Below are 22,081 nucleotides of genomic sequence, written 5' to 3' on the forward strand. Positions count from 1 at the left end.
ATGGGTGAGGGGCAAGATAAAATGCTTACCTTCGTGTTAGTACGACTTCTAGAACTTTCTTTAGAACTATTAAAGGGTAAATAGTTTTATTTTAGTTGGCGAAAAATCTGTAACATCAATATAGTTTTTCTAATAATTTGTATACATCACCTCAGATATTATTTGATAATAACAATATTACCGCAAGAGACTACTCCTGTAGTAATATAAGGTTTTCAAAATCAAACTGAAATAAACTTTCTTCTTAAGATAACTTCACACTGTACTTCATTTTAGAAACATAAAATATATGTAAAGCAACGAACTAATCTAAAACTGATTTATAACATTTTTTCCCAGAAGAACTTCACGAACCATGTTGTCCAAATTAAGAAAAGAAGTTCCGTAGGGAGCAGAAGCAGCACTCTTTGCCAATTCCTTCCATTGCAGTGCTTTCTCTTTCATCTCCTTACCCTTTTCACCATCCATCAACTCCTTCACAAGGCTCTCTATTTTGTCTCTCTTAACATCTTCAATCTCCAACCCAACGCCCCATTCTTTGCAGGTGAACCTGCAATTGGTTTGTTGCTCCGCAAAGAAAGGCCAACATATCATTGGAACACCAGCACACAAACTTTCTAAGGTTGAATTCCAACCACTGTGTGTCAAAAACCCTCCAATCGCAGGGTGATTCAGCACCTGCTCTTGAGAACACCAACTGGACAAAAGGCCTCTATTTTCTGTTTGTTTCACAAATTCTTGAGGTAAAACAGCATTTTCACCAGCCACAAGATCTGGTCTTATGACCCATAAAAAGCTTTTGTTGCTGTTACCAAGTCCCCGTGAAAACTCGACCAGTTGCTCACCAGTCATAACTGTGATGCTCCCAAAATTCACGTAAAGAACACTATTAGGCTCTTTGGTAGCGAGCCACTCCATGCACTCAGACTCCTCCTTCCACAGATTGGACTCAAATGCATTCAGTTCTTTGTCATCAACACTCTTCACAAGTAAATTCAAAGGGCCTATGGAATAAACAGGAGGCAAAATAGACGAGAACGCTTCCAACACGTCATGCTCTAATGTATCAAACGTGTTCAACAGTATCGCAGAAGCTCTTCGAGCCCTCTTGCACTCCCCTTGCACGAAATCAAGCATAAGATCATTTGAATCTGTGGTCCTAATGAAACTAGGAATATCCTTCAAACGAATTTCCTTGATGCCTGGTATCCAATCGATGGTAGTCTCCAAATACCCGTTCGTGACATCACTTGAGTCTACATGGCAAACACACGACGTTAATTTATTAAAGGTTTAAATACTATTTTGTTCAATTTTGTTCCTTTTTTTTACGCGTTCAATGTGATATCTTATTTGCTAAATTATGTTCAATTTCTTTCTTTTCTTTGATACCGTTTAAATAGATGATGACAGAGTTTTCATGCTGACACTATTCACATGACGTGGCAAAGTTCACATTATGATGGATTGTGTTTTGTTCAAATAAGTTCCTATTTAGTTAAATTTGTTCAAATTAGTCTTATTATCCCTTTCATGGCAATGGTGGTTGTTTCAATCTGGTGGTAGTGGTTGTTGTACTGTACCTAGCCAAGCCCAATCAAGTAAATAAGTACACACGTTAAAACCACATACCATCCAGCACCCGGACACAACCAGCACTAGCCATCTAGACAGGTAGCCGGCCAAAACCGACTACTTGCCTAGAAGGCTAACCCACTTCAATACACCTCTGGAAACTGCTTTAGGACCAGGCCCACTCATGGCCCAAGCTGGGGCCCAAGCTAGAGCCCAAGTCAAGGCCCAGCCCACGAAATGGTCAAACGTCATTAATGTCTATAAATACATGTGGACCCCATCATTTAAAGGTACGCATTCATTAATTGCTGATTTGACTCTTGAGAGCTTTGACTTACTTGAGCTTCGGAGATTCTTCTGCAGGTAACCCCTCCTGGGTTCAAGCCGGCATGTATCGAATGGGAAGAGGCCAACTAAGGAGATAGCGGACTACATAGTAAGGTGACGCTCGTGCCTAACTTATCTTATTTGTCCCTCTGCAGGAACAATTGGCGCCCACCGTGGGGCCCGAGACGAACACCCTTAGTACCCGCTTTTCTCTGAAGATGGTTTCTACCCGCAGCAAAGCTGGAGCTAGCAAGCAAGTTGACGCTGGTCCCTCTGGACCCTCTGGCGTCACCCCTGATTTGGCCGCCATCCTAGACGGCCAGATGAAGATGCAAGAGGAACTTGCAAACCTCAAGAAACACAACGCTGAAGAGATGGAAGCGCTCAGACAAGAGAACTCCCGCCTCAGGAGGAAGATCGAGGCAGATGCCGACCTGAAAGGAAAAGCCAAAGAGACCTCTGAAGCTGTGAAGTCTCCGGCTTTCCAACCTACAGAGGAAGAAAGTGAATACAACCCCACCCCCCACACCTTCACCTCCACCCAACAAACCCCTCTCACTACCACACACCCCCAACACTTCCCACCAGGTCACCCGGGACCTACCGTACCCTCAACAACCCACGTTCCCCACAACATACCCACTACGCTCCACACCGCGTATATCCCACCCTACAACCCCCCATATCTTCCCACAACCCACATCCCCCCTCATAACATCACCTCCACCTTCCCTACCATGATCAACCACCCACTCCCATCCCACATTCTCCCCTCCCACCAGCCCAGACGCCGCCACCCATTCACAGACTTTATCGCTAACACCCCTCTCCCAACCCAGTGGGAACCATTCAACCTCGATCGCTACACTGGCGAAACCGATCCCGATGAACACCTGAAAGTTTACATCACACATGTTGCTCTGTATACGTCCCATGACGCAGTCTTCTGCAAAGCCTTCCCCACAACACTAAAAGGCCCCGCCCTAGAGTGGTTCACTACCCTCCCACCCTACTCCATTGATAATTTCGACACCCTTTCCCACATGTTTTCCACACATTTCGCCGGCAGCCGCCCCCACCAAACCACCACCATGTCCTTACTGGGCATCAGACAGGAGCCTAATGAACCTCTCAGAACATTCATCGACCGCTTCAGTAAAGCAGCCCTTCGCACACCACACCTCAACCAGGAAATGATACACCAATGCATGACCCTCACCCTGCAACCCGGACCCTTCGCTAACAACGTCTACCTTCACCCACCCACCTCCATGCACGAACTCAAGCTGCGTGCCGCTGACTACGTTCGCAGGGAAGAAATGCAAACCCTTCACACTAAATTCTGCAACGACTATGCCGCCAACACCACCACCCCCAATCCCAACCCCGTACCCAATCCCACCCCACACCCTCACCCGCGCCTCGATACCCGTCCACGTGAACCCCGCCAACCACGTTTTACCAGATACGCCCCACTCACAGTAGCCCGCTCCCGCATCCTTGACGAAGCCCTCCAAGCTGACCTCCTCCCCCCACCACGCAAAACGACCACCCCTCCTAACGCAGACATGACCAAGTACTGTCGATACCACCGCAATCACGGTCATACTACAGAAGAGTGTAAAGCGCTACAGGATAAGATCGAAGAACTGGTACGCGCCGGCCACTTTCGCCGCTTCATCCGCAGAGATGACCACACCTCCTCTCGAACCCACCACCCCCCACGACACGACCACTGACGACAACCAAGCGACGCTAACCATAATAACCAACCCGCCCAACCCAATGACCAACATTCACAACCCGCCCACACCAACATCACCCCTGCCGACCCCCCCTTGCGAGGTACTATTAACACAATCTCTGGTGGCTTCGCAAGCGGAGGCTCCACCTCATCTGCCAGAAAGAAACACCTCCGCCACATACAATCTATCAACCACATCACCCAAACCCATCACAGACGACGTATGCCCCCCATCGTTTTCACTGATGATGACTTTCACGGCCTCGACCACCAACAAGACGACCCCATGGTCATCACAGTTGAAATCGAAAACTATGCCGTTAAAAAAGTACTGGTAGATCAAGGCAGCTCAGTTGACATCCTCTACTGGGCCACTTACCAAAAATTGCAAATCCCTGACACCGCTATGATCCCATATGACGAGCCCATATACGGCTTTTCTGGCGAACAAGTCTCTACCCGGGGCTATATAGACCTCCATACCGTCTTTCGAGAAGGAACCCAAACAAAAACAATCCCAATCCGCTTCCTAATAGTCGACGCACCCACATCCTATAACATACTCTTGGGCTGTCCTTCCCTCAACACCCTCGGAGCAGTCGTCTCCACCCCCCATTTGGCCATGAAGTTCCCGGCACCATCCGGTGATATCCTAACCATCCACTGCGACCAACGTTTAGCACGCGAATGCTACATGGCAAGCTTAAGGCCCCAACTCCCAATCCAACAAACAAACCACATCGAACGACCACCTAATTCGCGCATAGCCTTATCCGGCGAAGACCTAGATCCCAGAATAGGCCGAGATGCCCGCCTCGAACCAGTCGAGGACACAACCCCCCTGGAACTCCCCAACGGCCATTCTATCAACTTGGGCACTGGTTTAAGTCTTGACGAGCGTGCCATAGTTACACCCATCCTTATAAACAACACGGATCTCTTCGCTTGGTCAGCCGCCGACCTCCCAGGGGTAGACCCCAACGTCGCATCTCACAAGCTCTCGGTATATAAAGAAGCCCGCTACGTATCTCAGAAAAAACGCAAACTTGGTGAAGAACGCAGACAGGCAGCCAAAGTAGAAGCCGAGAAGTTGCTGAGCGCAGGATTCATTGATGAAGCGCATTACACCACCTGGCTCTCTAATGTTGTCTTGGTGAAGAAGGCCAATGGTAAATGGCGAATGTGCGTGGACTACACAGATCTAAACAAGGCATGTCCTCGCGACGCTTACCCCCTACCCAACATTGACCGCCTTGTAGACAGCGCGGCAGGAAATAAAGTACTTAGCTTTCTGGACGCATACTCAGGATATAACCAAATACCCATGGCCACAGCAGACATGCACAAGACCGTCTTCATCACAGATGATGCCAACTACTTCTACAGAGTCATGCCCTTCGGCCTAAAGAATGCTGGAGCAACCTACCAGCGGCTAATGGACAAAGTCTTTAGCCACCTCGCGGGACACTGTGTCGAAGTCTACGTTGATGACATGGTCGTCAAATCCCCAAGTCATCACCAACACGCTACAGATTTGGAGGCGGTCTTCTCCGCACTGCGCCAGTACAACCTCCGCCTAAACCCAGAGAAATGCGTATTCGGCGTGGACCGGGGTAAATTCCTCGGCTTCATGTTAACCCAGCGCGGCATAGAGGTTAACCCCGAAAAATGCAAGGCTATCATCGAGATGCGTAGCCCCACCACCATCAAGGAAGTACAGTGACTAATTGGCCGCCTCACAGCTATATCCCGTTTCCTACCAAAACTAGCAGAACAAACTCAACCCATAATCCAGCTCCTCAAGAAATCCGCCCGGTTCACATGGACCGAAGACTGTGAACAAATCTTCCTTAAGCTCAAAGCATCCCTAACCTCACCCCCCATCCTCCGCAAACCTGACACTAGCCAACCCCTGCTAGTATACATCACGGCCACCGATCACACCGTCAGCGCTGCCCTTGTCCAGGAAGCAGAAGGCACCCAGCACCCTGTTTACTTTGTAAGCAGGACACTCCAAGACCCTGAAACCAGATACCAAATGGTAGAAAAACTAGCCTTATCCTTGGTCCACGCCGCACGCCGTTTGCGCCCATATTTCCAAAACCACACCATAACCGTCAAGACCGATTATCCAATTCAGAAAATATTGCAAAAACCAGACTTAGCCGGGCGCATGTCGTCATGGGCCGTGGAGCTCTCCGAATTTAGCATCCGCTATGAACCACACGGCCCCATCAAAGCCCAATGTCTCTTGGACTTCGTTAATGACCTACAACAAACACCCACCGAGGACCAATGGACGCTTCATGTAGATGGCTCCTCGAACCCAAGAGGTGCAGGTGCCGGCATCGTACTAGAAGGCCCCAATGATATCCTCATCGAGAAATCCCTTCATTTCAATTTCAAAACATCAAATAATCAAGCCGAATACGAAGCTATACTAGCCGGTCTCTCCCTAGCCCGTGAAGTAGGCGTCAAAAAGCTAATATGTAAAACCGATTCCAAACTCACAGTAGGTCATTTGAACGACGAGTTCCAAATCAAAGACCCCATCCTCCAACAATATTACCATTTAGTCCGCGCAATCATCCAATCCGCCTTCGAACTAGTCCGCGTCGAACACATACCCAGAACCGACAACGTCAGAGCCGACATCCTTTCCAAATTAGCCAGCACCAAACTCAAAAACCGCAACCGATCCTTGCTACAGCAAACACTATCCACACCCTCCGTCACACACACTTGCCAAACGTTAACCCACACCCCATCAGACAATCTCACCCCTACCCAAAGCCCAAACTGGACCACCCCTTACATTCAGTACCTCAAAACTGGCAACCCCCCGCCCGACGCGGACAAAACTTGGATGGCCAAGGCCGCCAGGTACACTATGGTAGGCGACGACCTCTACAAACGCGGATATGGCCAACCCCTACTCAAATGTGTCACACCAGAGCAAGCCCAGTACGTCATCAAGGAACTACACGAGGGGATCTGCGGTTATCACTCAGGAGCGCGCACCATGGCCACAAGAGTTCTCAGAGCCGGGTACTTCTAGCCTACAATAGAAGCGGACTGCCAAGAATACGTCAAAAAGTGCAAACCGTGTCAAAAGCACGGTAACCTCATACATCAAAAACAAGAACAGCTACACCACATATTGTCCCCCTGGCCATTCGCTAAGTGGGGAATGGACATCCTAGGCCCATTCACACCCGGCAAAGGACAGGTTAAGTTCCTCATCGTAGCCGTGGACTACTTCACCAAGTGGATTGAAGCCAAACCATTGACCACTATAACGGCCCAGCAAGTCCAGCAGTTTGTGTGGAAGGACATCATATGCAGATATGGTATACCGCATACCATCATAACAGATAACGGCCGACAATTCATTGACAAGGAACTAGCAAAATTCTACACTGGTTTGGGCATCAAACATATCACAAGTTCTGTAGAACACCCACAGACCAACGGGCAGGCGAAAGCGGCAAACAAAGTTATCCTCGTGGAACTGCGTAAAAGATTGGATACCGCTAAGGGCCGATGGCCAGAGGAGTTAATTGAAGTACTATGGGCCTACAGATGCACCCCACAATCGTCAACTAACGAATCCCCCTTCAGCCTAGTATACGGCGCAGACGCCATGATACCAGTAGAAATTGGCGAACCTTCCCTGCGCCGAGAACTATACGACCCAGCTCACAACCACGAAAACATGGCCTTGCATCTCAACCTCCTTCCCGAACTCAGAGAAAAAGCCCAAATACGCAATCTCGCCGCCAAACAACGAGCCGCCAGGAAATATAACGCAAACCTGCACCCGAGATCGTTTGTCATAGGAGACCTAGTATGGAGAATGGCCAGCAGTGCTAGAAAGAAGGATGGCAAGTTCTCCGCCAATTGGGACGGCCCATACCGCATACGAGAAGACACAGGAGGTGGGGCTTATCGCCTAGAACACTAACACAAAAAAGGCCTTTAACGTCACTCCAATAACGTCTGCCTAAAAAAAGCCCAGCGTTAAAAATGCGCGGTGGCATTTTTGTAAATAATGAGACATTTTTAACGTCTGCCCGCTCCACGTCAGACGTTACTTAACGTCTGTTCAAAAACGCCCCGACGTCACTCAAAAAAGGACGTCGGCCCCCAGCTCGACAGACGTCAAGGGACGTCGGACCAGCGCGCGCCAGATGTCACTTAACGTCGGCCCCCCCCACCCCCGACGTCACTTAACGTCGGGCATAACACCCCCGACGTTAAGTTTTGCTTTATCTCTGCGCGAAACGCAGAACCCTCGCGCTGTTCATCGTTTTCGCGAGAGTTCCCGCCGGCGACGCCATTTCCGACCCCCTCCAGGTGAGTTTCGAAAGGTTTTGGCCATCAAACTTGTTGGGGTTTAATTATGGGTTGATTTTACGCGTTTTGAACCGATTATTTTCCGTTTTCATCCCCATTTGCAGCGTTTTGAGATTCGTCCCACTTGCTCTTCGTTCCCATTTGGCCAGCAGTGTGCGGAGACCCTAGACTTCCTCTCAAAGTTCGTCTTTCAATTAGAGGAGGTTAGTTTTTCATTGTATGTATATATTTGTTCATTGTATGTATAGAATTACTTGTATTAATTTATAAATGTCATTATAGTTTTAGTCTTAGACTATTTTTTTGTTAATTTTTTTGGCCTATTTTTATATTTTATTTAAAATTTTATAATAATATTTGTAAAATTAGTAAATAAAATTATATTTATTATTAGATATATGCATTTTAAATAATTCTCATTGCATTTTATTTTTGAATATTATTATTAGATATTATAGTATACAGTGAGCGAAACTTAGTTCCCGTTTGAGATTTAATACAAATGATTAAATTTTTAATCGTTTGTATTAAATCTTGAATTGTCCGATTGGACAGTTTGAAAAAATTATTTTTCATAATTTGCTACAATGTGTACATTGAGGTTTACGCATAAATTTCATAAAATTTCGATTGAGGCTAATTTGTGTTGTTCTCTGGATGCATACTTGATTGTGATCATGATTAATCACTTTCATTTCGTGTACTTCAGAGACCAATGCGAAATGCTGTCGAAATTTTGTGAAATTTATGATGTTTGACTTATTTGTACATGTGTTAGCAAATTATGAAAAATAATTTTTTCGAATGGGTAGGGCCTCACCTTGTGAGAGTTAAAAGTTTGAGATTGATTGAGTTTTTACGAACATATAGTATGGATCGAAGCTGGATGAATGAGCGTCGCATAAGTGAAGAGTATGAAAAGGGGGTTTCTGAGTTTTTGCAATATGTTCAAGAACACGCAATCTCAAGTAACGGGACATATTTTTGTCCTTGTGTTCGTTGTCTTAATCAAATACGTCATGACTTAGGAACAATGCGTGATCATCTATTCATCTTTGGTATAATGAGAAGTTATACACTTTGGACTTGGCATGGAGAAGTATTAGACAAGCCTACAACGTCACGAGGAACAGATTATGTAGATGACTGGATGAATGATCATTTAGAAGATATGGTACGTGATGTTGGGGAGGAGAATTTTGGAAAAGTTCATTTATATGATTCTCTTAAGTCCGATTCAGAGGAACAATTGTACCCAGGATGCACTAACTTTACGCGACTGTCAGCAACTTTGAAATTATTCAGTTTAAAAGCAAGGCATGGATGGACGGATACAAGTTTCCAGAATTGTTGGAGTTGTTAAAGGAGATGCTTCCAGAAAATAACACGTTACCTATCCGTAATTACGAAGCGAAGAAAGTTTTATGTCCAATGGGTTTGGAATATCAAAAGATACATGCATGCCCAAATGATTGTGTTTTATACAGAGACGAGTTTGCTTCACTGAAGGCGTGTCCAACATGTGGTTTATCGCGGTTTAAAAAGAAAATTGATGGAAATAGTGGCGATGAAGACAAAGATGGTCCACCTGCTAAGGTGATGTGGTACCTTCCTATAATTCCTAGATTCAAACGACTATTTTCCATTAAAGAAGATGCAAAAAACCTGAAATGGCACGTTGATGGAAGAAAGTTTGATAATCTTCTTCGACACCCAGCTGATTCTCCACAATGGAAGAAGATTGATGAAACATATCCAGAATTTGGTGCTGAGCCAAGAAACTTAAGACTTGGACTTGCTACAGATGGTATGAATCCTTATGGGAACTTAAGTAGCAAACATAGTTCGTGGCCAGTTTTGCTGATGATTTACAATTTATCTCCTTTGTTGTGCATGAAGAGGAAATATATGATGTTGTCTATGATGATATCGGGTCCTAGACAACCTGGAAATGACATTGATGTGTACCTAAAGCCGTTGATCGATGATTTGAAACTATTATGGGAAGAAGGTGTCGATGTGTATGATTCATATTCTGAAGAATTGTTTTGTTTGCATGCAATGTTGTTTTGCACTATAAATGATTTTCCAGCATATGGAAACTTGAGCGGTTACAGTGTTAAAGGTCATTTTGCATGTCCCATTTGTGAAAAAAACACGAGTTATATTCAATTGAAGCACGGTCAGAAAACTGTGTATACAAGACATCGAAAGTTTCTTCCTCGAAATCATCCTTATCGTAGAATGAAAAAAGCATTTAATGGAAGTCCTGAGGATGAAGTTGTAGCGAGACCCCGCAATGGTGAAGAAATATACAACCAAGTGGAAAACATTGACATTGTGTTTGGGAAACATCCAAAGAAAAAGACCACGGAAAAAAGCATTTGGAAGAAACGATCAATCTTCTTTAATCTTCCATATTGGTGTAAACTTGATGTACGACATTGTATAGACGTGATGCACGTTGAAAAAAATGTATGTGATAGCGTCATCGGGACTTTACTAAATGTAAAAGGAAAGACTAAAGATGGAGTTAAAGCACGACAAGATTTGGCTGAAATGGGCATCCGTTCTGAGTTACATGCACAATCAATTGGAAGACGAACCTACTTGCCTCCAGCTTGTCACACTCTTTCTAGAAAAGATAAGCAAATTTTTTGTGAGTGTTTAAGAAGTGTGAAGGTTCCCCAAGGTTACTCTTCAAATATTAGTAGTCTTGTTTCTATGCAAGATTTAAAGTTAGTCGGTTTAAAGTCTCACGATTGTCATGTGTTGATGCAACAACTTTTACCAGTAGCTTTTCGAGCCATCTTACCTACTTCTGTCAGAGGTATTCTAACACGTTTGTGTATGTTCTTCAATGCCATATGCAAGAAAGTTATTGACCCTCGAGTGTTAGACGATTTGGAAAATGAGGCCATTAGACTATTGTGTCAATTGGAAATGTATTTTCCACCTTCATTTTTCGATATCATGGTTCATTTGATAGTTCATCTTGTGAGGGAAATTCGATTATGTGGGCCAGTTTTCTTGAGATGGATGTACCCAGTGGAAAGATACATGAAGATCTTAAAGGGATATGTCAAGAATCAGTATCGACCAGAAGCTTCTATTATAGAGCGGTACATTGCAGAAGAAGCCATTGAATTCTGCTCAAGTTATATGCCAAGTTGTGAACCAATTGAAGTTCCTAAGACTAGACATGAAGGTAAATGTGAAGGTAAGGGTGTGCGTGGAGTGAAGATTCAAAGTTTTAGTAGAAAATTAGTTGATCAAGCCCATTTGTACATCTTAAACAACACTGTAGAGGTCATTCCTTACATAACGCAACACATTGATGAAACGAAATCAGCACATCCACGAATGAGTGAAAAATGGGCACTTAATGAACATAACAAAACATTCTTATCATGGTTTAAGAAAAAGGTTTACGCGACTCCAAATGTTTCTGAAACTCTATTGAGGCTAGCTCGTGGACCGAACAATGATGTCATTACATATGGCGGGTACTACATAAACAATCATTGTTTTTATTCAAAGATGGAAGATGACAAAAGTAGAGTTCAAAATAGTGGGGTTACACTTCAAGCTGAATCTGTACATTTTGCCAGTTCTAAGGACAAGAATCCAGTTACAGCATCCATGAGTTACTTTGGAATAATACACGAAATATGGGAAGTTGATTATGTGACTTTTAGAGTGCCAGTTTTCAAGTGTAAATGGGTTGATAGTAATTCGGGTGTTAGCACAGATGACTTTGGCTTTACTTTGGTGGATCTTAACAAGATGAGTGATACAAATGAACCATTTATTATGGCTAGTCAAGCAAGACAAATTTTTTATGTCATTGATCCAGCCAATCAGAAATTGTCAGTTGTATTGGAAGGAAGAAACATGCACGTAAATGATGATGAAGATTGTCTAGACATACTTGAGACAACGTCTTTCTCATCAAGAACCATTCAAGACAAAATTGATGATGTAACTGATGACATCCATGCTATTCGAAGTGATCACAATGAAGGCATATGGGAGAACACAATTTCTTGATAGGTGTTTATTTAATAATATTGTCACATTTACTTTTTTTTTTATTTTTCTTCCTGTTTTAATATAATAGAGGTTAATTGAGTATATTTTCATTGTTAACATTTCCTAATGATATGTTTCAGGTATGACAAGCTCCGGATCAGACCAGGAGGGACCTGGTAGATCTGTGACTCGGTTGCCGGATGTCACAAACCGACGAGAGAGGATGCCGGTCCACATTGATCCTCGATCGGGTGAACCCAGTGGCCCTTGGGAAAAAAAGTACCGTAGCTACATAGGAATGTTGGCCAAAACGAAAGTTTCTATTGCAATTGCATGTTGGGATGACGTCGCGGAGGTCGAGAAGAACCTTCTATGGCAGGATCTTGTGGTATGTTTACTTAAACCAACTATAGTATTTTTTTATGTTACTCTTAACATAACATATTTTATGTTTTAAACAGCACAAATTTGAGATTACTCCGAACACTGAGCGAATTAGAAAGAAAGTCTTATCTCACATAGCCACCAGATGGAGGGACTTCAAGGCAAGGCTCAGACGTTTATATGTGTTTGGAGATAGACAACATGACACTCCTTGTGAGAAGTACAAAATCTCGGAGGAGGAGTGGATGCAATTTCGTGCATGTAGAGAGTTTGGAGACTGGCAGGTTTGTTTGTTAAATTTGTTTATAGTGACACTAGTCATACATTTCTGTATTCAAACTATTAAATAATGTTATGTGTGGCAGGAAAAAAGGACAGCAGCCCAACAAAGACAAAGGCTTAATGATACACCACATGTACTCTCTCGAGGTGGTTATGCATTATTGGAGAAAAAATTGAAAAAGTCGCGTGCACAGACTCTGGGACTTGAGTCCCCTGACCTAGTGGATGCAATTCCTAGGTACGAGATGTGGAAGGCTGCTCGGACTAAGTCCGATGGGCAAATGACATCACAATCAGCTCAAATCATATCTCAAAAAATAGTAAGTACAAATCTTATTTGACTATCATAGTTCATATGTTTCTCCTTTTGATTAAACTTTCTTTTGTGGTGTAGGATGAATTAATTGAGCAAGAGACTCAGGGTTCGTTTGTTGGCCATGGTCGGGACGATATACTCACAACGGCAATTGGAAGGCCAGAGCACCCAGGACGTGTGCGTGGTGTTGGAGGTGCCATTGGTCTTCGAGATTACTTTGGTCCTCCACAAAGAAGTAATGAATCGTTGAGTCAAGAGGCCTTGAGGAAGATGGAGCAACAAATGGAGGAAAGATTCAACCAACGCATGGGAATTATGGAGCAACGTTTTATGGAACAACTTCAACAGCAACAACAAATACAAAGAACACTTGAAGAAAAGCTTCAGTCCATGCAGCAACAGAACATGAAATTACCCACTCGAGCTCCAACAGGACAACGTGTGAGTACAAAAGGCTCATGCTCTGGTGTAGATCATACTGACTACACAAGTCAGTATAAGCTATTGGTTGATGAAGACCCCCCGCGCGTAGTGGCCATAGGACGACAACTTCAGGGTGGGGAGACTATCCATGGTGTTCCTCTATTGCCCCATCATGTGCGTGTGATGATTGATGAAGTTCGAGATCCCCATGCCCAAGTGCCTGTGCCAACTTCAGAAATCCAATTTGTTGGGGAAGCTTTAGGCACATTTATTGCTTGGCCTAAAGCATTGATCATGCCATACTTTAGCCCACCAAAGGTATTATGACATCATGTTTTTAGTAGTTCAATCTTACAATTTATAAAACTTTTAACGTCAAACCTTTCTAAATCTTTATTTCAGTCCACTCGTCCTGAAAAACAGTCGGTCCGACGTCCACGTGTTATACGTGAAGATGATGAAATGGCGGAAGCAGAAGATGATCCTCTAGGAAAGCTGCTTCTGAAATTACACAAGTTGAAAAGAGGACCGGTAGAGCTAGAGTGGGAGTTAAGAGTATTTGGCCTCCATTGTCATGTCGCATTGTACATAAACCTGAATGATGCACTAGAGATCATTACAGGAGACAAGATGTTAAATATTTCAGTCATACAACTATGGTGCATGTAAGATTTTTTTTATTGTATTTCATATTTAAAGCAAGAAATTGGTACCTTTTAATATTATACCTAACTGTCTTCTTGTAGGTACATGGACAAAGTCATTGTGGACCAAGGTCGATCTTCCGTCTATGGATTCATTGAACCTCAAACAATTCAACCTTCGGGAAACTCACCTGACCAAATCAAACTTTATTTGCAAACATGGATGGTTGAGTCAAATAGAGAGATCTACTTTGCGCCATACATTGATTCGTAAGTGTTTTTGCTAATAATATTTTGTGAAGTATTATTAATTATTTTGGCTAAGTACTTGTGATTGATGGTAGGTATCATTGGCAACTTTGTCTCATCATTCCAAGACAATGCCTAGTTGTATGGTTTTGTTCATGCCATAGGAAGATTCCACCAGCTTTTAAAAACATGTTACAAGAGTAAGTATTATTTTTTTTTGATTCCTAACCTATGTATCTACTTAGTTATAAAAACTTATATATGTTTTATGTTTCCAAAATTTCATTAGAATTGTGGGTAAACCTAGAGGCCAACAACTTAAAGTCATATATCCAAAGGTTAGAACTCATTCATTTTAAAGTTATTAATTTCTGTATGTCAACTTATGACTTTGATGTGTTTATTTTATTTGTAATGTTCAGTGTAACAAGCAAGAAGATTCATGGGAATGTGGATATTATGTCATGTCTTGGATAAGAACAATCATTCGAGCTGCAGTTAAAGATGAATGGATAGAGGTAATTATATATATCTTTCACATATTATAAATCATATCAAACTTTAAAGAATGATATTCATACATAATGAAATTGTATTACTTTTTCAGCGATTCAAGAATCCATCACCTCTACCAGATGACATTATCCACACACTAAGACAAGAATGGGCAGCATATCTATTGGAGAGATGGAGTTGATACCACATGAATTAGAACTCGTTTTAAAAACTTTATTGTACAAGAATTTCATGTTGAAACTTTTAGTTTGTTGTTATTTATATTAGTTTAGAATATATGTTGAAACTTTAGTTCTATTATATGTAACTCTAAAATTGTGCTGAAAGTTTTATGAAATTGTTCTGGGAATTTTCTGATTTTCAGGTGTGTGGATATTGTAAAAATAGTCAAATTTTTTTAAAAAAATGGTGCAGTTTGACGTCTGGTGTGCCCTGACAAACGTAATTTAACGTCGGACTGTACCAGGGCCGACGTAATTTAACGTCTGACTGTTGCAGGGCCGACGTTATTTAACGTCTGACAGTCTCTAACAGACGTTAAATTGCTCAGTTTTTTCCCTCTTTTTGGTGCAAAAATTGACGTCTGCTATTACTGGCCCCGACGTTGGATAACGTCGGACTCCCAAAAGGACCGACGTCAAGTGACGTCTGCTATTTTGCCGACGTTATTTTGACGTCACCCGATACGACGTCGGTGTTTGGGCAGACGTCAAAGGTCGAAAATGTCAGACGTTAAAAGGCTTTTTTGTGTTAGTGGAACAACTATCCGGGGAAGAAATCCCCAACACATGGAATGTATCCCACCTAAAGTTTTATTTCAGTTGAACATACACCATACTTGTAACCACGGGTGTACTCTTTTTCCTCACTTGGTCTTTTTTCCCTAAGGAGGGTTTTGGCCAAGGAGGTTTTAACGAGGCACCCCCATTTCAATCAATAAAATGAGTGGTTCCCTACTCTATGACTCTATGATACTTGTGTTTTAATTCGTTTAAGTTCCCCACCCTTACCACAAGTAAGCGGCCTGGGTCGAACACCCTCTACTTGTGTTTTAATTCGTTTAAGTTCCCCACCCTTACCACAAGTAAGCGGCCTGGGTCGAACACCCTCTACTTGTGTTTAATTCATTTAAGTTCCCCACCCTTACCACAAGTAAGCGGCCTGGGTCGAACACCCTCTACTTGTGTTTTAATTCGTTTAAGTTCTCCACCCTTACCACAAGTAAGCGGCCTGGGTCGAACACCCTCTACTTGTGTTTTAATTCGTTTAAGTTCCCCACCCTTACCACAAGTAAGCGGCCTGGGTCGAACACCCTCTACTTGTGTTTTAATTCGTTTAAGTTCCCCACCCTTACCACAAGTAAGCGGCCTGGGTCGAACACCCTCTACTTGTGTTTAATTCGTTTAAGTTCCCCACCCTTACCACAAGTAAGCGGCCTGGGTCGAACACCCTCTACTTGTGTTTTAATTCGTTTAAGTTGCCCACCCTTACCACAAGTAAGCGGCCTGGGTCGAACACCCTCTACCTGTGTTTAATTGGTTTAAGTTTCCCACCCTTACCACAAGTAAGCGGCCTGGGTCGAACACCCTCTACTTGTGTTTTAATTCGCAAAACGCCAACAACGTTCCCTTATTTAAATACACATACAACATATCTCATATTCCTATCACATGCTATCATCAACAACCACAAAACATGTATATATCCACAAGATGCATCATATTAAAAACAAATCAAAATATTGTACGAGTTATTACAGACTTAGGATTCATTGCGAAATCAAACAATATAAAAACTACATCCTAAGCTGCTTGGTTACCATCACCCTCCACGGTCACATCCGCTTCCTTCTCTGCCTCGGGCGCCTCACTCCCAACCCCTTCCTCACCTTCTTCATCCTCCCCTACCAGCTTTCCACCGACCACATCTTTATCTACATCAAACCTTGAATCCAGTGCATCCACATCGTTATAGAAGAAGGCCGCCTGCCGCAACCCCTTCTCAAAGCCGTTTATATGCTCCTGAATAACATTGTTCTTTAGGTCATCCAATTCACCGACAGCCCCATCATACTTATCCTTTAGATCCTCATAGTCCTCCTCCATCTCCCCTATCCGCTTATCCAACTTCTCCTCAGAGTCTAGACAACGAACCTTCCACGACACCAACCTTTTTCTCTCAGCTTCCCATCCTTCCTTCTCCTTCTCCAACGCCGCCTTCTCCTCCGCCAACTTGTCCAACTTACCCTGCAGCTCCCCCACCTCCTTCACTTCCCTTCTGTAAAGGGACCCCACACGTCTACCCAACACCAATGCCTTACTCCCAAATTCAACCATGGTCCTCACAATATGATCAACCTCCATATTGTCGATGGAGTTCACAACAGTATCAGGCAAGTTTATCGAGATATCCTTCCTCACGGATATCTCCGGCAACTCGATTAGCCCGGCCTCCGGCGCCTTCTCCCCGTTGGCCGATCCCGCCCCATCACCTGACCTAAGGATAGCGGCTCTTATCTTCTTTACATCCTTACCCTTCCCAGGTCGAGCCGGAAGCTCAGCCCTCCTCTTCGTGCCGCCATGTACATGCACTTCCACCACGGACTCCTGTAGATTGGGAACACCAGCTTTCCCAGCCTCCTTGGCCTTGGCGGCCATCTCCTTCCTCAGTGCTTGAAAGAGCGCCAAGTTCTTCTTGCCAGACTGTGCCATATATCCTGCAATAACATATCACAACTTGGATCAAAACAACTTAGCATCATTAACACAGATTAAGTAATAAACAGATACCTTCAATATCTATAATCGGATGCACCGAATTATAAACCCTAACTAAGCCCTTAGTGGGCAACTTATCCACAAATCTTAACAACATCCCCACCACCTCCTTATCTCCGGACGACAACTCCTCCATCCCCATATCCTTGTAACGCGAAGGGTTATTGGTCCAACTGAAAGGGAACTTTGTACTCCCATCCGCATTCAGGAAATGCTGCTCACCTCCCTCCTTCACCACAACCTTGAAGTATCCATCCTTGAAGTGCTTGAAAGACTGGGAGAATGCATCCAACCTGCTAATGCTGGGACGACTTATCAATGACAACCATGTAGCCGGCCTCCGGGGTCTGGTATCATAGAAATACAAAAACGCATAAGGTGAAGGCTCCAAGTACAGCGACTCGCACAGAATGCGGAAAGCCTGTAATTAAGCCCAGCTGTTAGGGTGTAGTTGAGTAGGCGCCACATTCAAAGCCCGCAACACGCCCATGGTAAAGTCGTCGAAAGGTAGACGTATATGCAGTTGAGAAAAATGGCACATATACATGTAAAAGAACTTCTCGGTAGCCCCTTCTTGCCCATGGCATACCCGGTCTATGGCGCTCACTCTTTCCAATGAAACAATGTCTCCACTGACCCCTCTAGAGATGACGGGTGTACAGTTTAGCCAGGAATTCAGCAGACGAGACCACCTGAACAGGGATGACTGCTCACGAACATCAGATGCAACCCACGCATAACCACCCTTAGCCGGCCAATTACTTTCCTCCAGTTCTTCAGGGGGATCTTCTCGGATCTCCCTCACTACTTCCATTGGCACCCCGCTTGTGCCAACTCCAACATTCACACCCTCTCCACGGAGCCGGTCACCTCTACTCCTATCCGACTCAGTACTCTGACTACTACTACACGTAGATAACGATGAACTATCGCTACTGGACATACCTGTTTGATTTTTTACGGAAAGATGTCGGCGGAATTTGGGAACTAGTCGGACAAGATGTTGCGCACAAGATCTCTGATTTCGAAACTCGCAAATGAACCAAGTAAACCATCAGCTGCATTCAAAGCTGTATTTATAGTCCACGATCCCAAACGACTTAAACTTTTCCCGCCAAAATGGAATCCCAGACCAAGCGACACCATCATTATGAAATGTATGACACATAAAAAACGACGGCGCCAAAAGTTTAACGATGTGACCACCTGACGCCTTTTCACCTACCTTCTGACACTTCATAGCCTTAACACTGTTCATCACACTTAAAGGCTGGGGGACTGGTGTATCATACCTAGCCGGTTTTGCTAGTTCACCAACACATGTTATCCTTGACCGACAACCTATATCGGACAAGGCTGGGGGACTGGTGTACTGTACCTAGCCAAGCCCAATCAAGTAAATAAGTACACACGTTAAAACCACATACCATCCAGCACCCGGACACAACCAGCACTAGCCATCTAGACAGGTAGCCGGCCAAAACCGACTACTTGCCTAGAAGGCTAACCCACTTCAATACACCTCTGGGAACTGCTTTAGGACCAGGCCCACTCATGGCCCAAGCTGGGGCCCAAGCTAGAGCCCAAGTCAAGGCCCAGCCCATGAAATGGTCAAACGTCATTAATGTCTATAAATACACATGGACCCCATCATTTAAAGGTACGCATTCATTAATTGCTGATTTGACTCTTGAGAGCTTTGACTTACTTGAGCTTCGAAGATTCTTCTGCAGGTAACCCCTCCTGGGTTCAAGCCGGCATGTATCGAATGGGAAGAGGCCAACTAAGGAGATAGCGGACTACATAGTAAGGTGACGCTCGTGCCTAACTTATCTTATTTGTCCCTCTGCAGGAACAGTTGTGTTTAGATTGGTAGTGACAGTGGTTTTAATGTAGTGGTGGTTATGGTTGGGATGTTGGTGGTGGTGGTAGGGTGGTAGTAGTGGTTTTAGTTTGGTGGTGATGGGTAGCAGCGACATTGGTGGTGGTGGTGGCAGTGACAGTGCTGGTAGTGGTGACAGTGGTGAATGATAATTAAATAGAGGGTGAGACTAAATTGAACAAATTTAACTAAAATAGGCAAATATTTCAACAAAACACAATCGGTCATAATGTCATGTTATTTGAACAGTGTCAGCCTGTACTAGGATGTCAAAAAAATTCATACCTACGGGTATCCGCGGATAAAACCCGCAATGGGTAGGAAATGAATATTGTAAATGGATACCCGTAGGTAACGGGTACAGGTATTTTTAATATCCGCATGTTAACGAGGCGCATACGCGTATCATAGTATCTATACCTGTGGATACCCGTACCCGCTATACTCTAATTTAAATTAAATAAAAAATAAAAAATCATGATTAAAATATTAACATATTGATTTTAAATGAGTTATTTTTTTATCAATTAGTTTTTAAAAAAATTCATTTCTTTGTAAACCGTCATTCAATACTATTTAAATGAGTTATTTGGACTTTGTTTAAAATTTATGAATGTTATTTACTTTATTTTATTTAAATTTACGATTAAAATATGTTGTTAAATATTTATTTTTATTTTTTTGTAAATACCCACGGGTACCCATAGATATACGTGGATATTAAAAAATTATATAGGTACCCGCATAACATATACCCGACAGATATGGAACGGATATTTATCCAGCGGGTAGGGTACGGAGGAGCTACTACCCGTACCCTACTCGTCCTATTGACATCCCTTGCCTATATACTCTATTATTATCAATTTAAACGGCGAACACGAAAAAAATAAAATTTAACATAATTTAACAAATCAAGAACCAAATTCAATGCGAAAAAAATAGATCAAATTAAATAAATTGAACCGAAACAGAAACTAAAATAGTATTTAAATCCTTATTAAATTTAAATAACATAAATACAAAACATGTAAAAAACTGACAAAGGAGTAATAATATTCTGAAAGTCTTTATTTTGTACATGATTATATTATTATATCTCAAATAATTTTGTAAGAAATAAAAATGATCAAAATATCATTATTTATAATTTAATAAAATTTTGTGTTACCTTCGTCTCCGGCTGAATGCGAGAAACTGGAAATAAGTTTATAAGCAGACAAAATAAGTTTATAAAATAAATTAATAACATGTATATACATACACATATTGATGTTTCAAAGGCACTAAAACATTTTTTTTTAAATACAATCAATTAACAATTTTTTCTGAAAAAAAAAGGACAAGACTGAAAGGTATACTTAACTGTCATATTGACGGTTACACACACAATACATATAATGTCTTAAATCATATATGGTTCTACCATTTTTAGGGGTTGAGTGGAAATATAATTAGACTCATGAAAAAAAAAAGTTAATTCATAAAATGAGTATCGTTCCAAAAATTTATGTACATAACTACCAAAAGTACCACGTCGTTTTTAATGGTAACATGGATTAAATAAAATTAGGAGAGATTACCTTTCAGGGGTGTTATGCCCTTGTGAATTAAATGTTCGTATTGAACATAACACATGAACCCACATGCACTGGTTGTCCAAAACAGCACCTCAGGGACACCCAATTCTTCGGCAGCATCAACGGTGAAGCTCATAACACCGTCAGAAACTATGCAGGTCACAGGAGGGGCATCTGAGTTATTAACCTTAGCGAGAAGGTTTCTGAAGTGAGGGAGGCAAGTTCTTCTGGTGGAATCACAGAGGGAAGGAACATCCTGAGTCACATCCACATCGTACTCGGGTAGACCATCGGGGATGGTTTCAAAACGAAATGAAGGGGGACCATTAAGCGAAGAAGCCCCTCTGGATTTAAGAAGGCGTTTATGGTTATACTCGGTGTTAACAAAGGTGATGTGGAAGCCATTGAAGTGAAGGAGTTTTGCCAGCTTTAGCATTGGGTTTATGTGACCCTGTGCTGGGTATGGAATGCACACGGCATGGGGTTTATTCACTATGCCCAAATAACCCATCTTTGTTACCTCTTCCATAGATTGCACTTGTGATATGAAAACGAATATGCAAGTTGTAGCTACATCGTATTCGGCTATCAAACGTTTGATTTTATAGGGGAACAATGGCTTGGCCGTTTTCAAATTAATGTCGATAGACTTCAACTTCAACACCACAATCACATGGGAGAGGTGGGTTAAGGAGGAGTTGTTTGCGTACATGCCTCTTGTATGTGTTGGATAAACTTAAATGTGGTAATTGCATTTAATAAGTTTTGTTATAATTAATTGTGTTAGGAGATTTCAAAGTTCAGGAGTGATTCTTTGCAATAATTATGACATACAATAAAATTCATTAATTATGTTTTGGTATCAAAAATTGTGTTTAAGAGTTGAAGTTGAAAGGCCAAAGGTCTAAGTAGTTGATGTATTAACAATATCAAGTAATAATACTAGAAGTATTTTAAGAAAGACATGTTGTAAACAAATTGACATCAGAGTTAG

The 22,081-nt window shown here is 42.7% G+C and overlaps 1 protein-coding gene and 1 long non-coding RNA gene across 3 annotated transcripts; one reads left to right on the forward strand and one right to left on the reverse strand.

Moving 5' to 3' along the window:
• Nucleotides 1-128: 128 nt before the first annotated feature.
• Nucleotides 129-21,674, reverse strand: LOC114193381 (7-deoxyloganetin glucosyltransferase-like). Of its 2 annotated transcripts, none has more exons than XM_028083147.1 (2): nucleotides 21,091-21,662; nucleotides 129-1,256 (listed from the first exon to the last, which is right to left on the reverse strand). In XM_028083147.1, the coding sequence occupies exons 1-2, from the start codon at nucleotides 21,614-21,616 to the stop codon at nucleotides 310-312; spliced, it is 1,473 nt and encodes a 490-aa protein (XP_027938948.1). In that variant the 5' UTR covers nucleotides 21,617-21,662; the 3' UTR covers nucleotides 129-309. The 2 variants fall into 2 exon arrangements, with proteins under 2 accessions (XP_027938948.1, XP_027938949.1); XM_028083148.1 differs by lacking the exon at nucleotides 129-1,256 and adding an exon at nucleotides 16,520-17,564 and having other exon boundaries at nucleotides 21,091-21,674.
• LOC114193382 lies at nucleotides 7,882-12,588 on the forward strand. The gene is made up of 4 exons (XR_003606259.1): nucleotides 7,882-8,002; nucleotides 8,107-8,205; nucleotides 12,175-12,422; nucleotides 12,496-12,588. It is a non-coding gene; the product is annotated as an uncharacterized LOC114193382 (long non-coding RNA).
• Nucleotides 21,675-22,081: the final 407 nt, after the last annotated feature.

The sequence above is a fragment of the Vigna unguiculata genome, chromosome 8 (assembly GCF_004118075.2).
Source record: "Vigna unguiculata cultivar IT97K-499-35 chromosome 8, ASM411807v1, whole genome shotgun sequence".
NCBI lineage: Eukaryota > Viridiplantae > Streptophyta > Magnoliopsida > Fabales > Fabaceae > Vigna > Vigna unguiculata.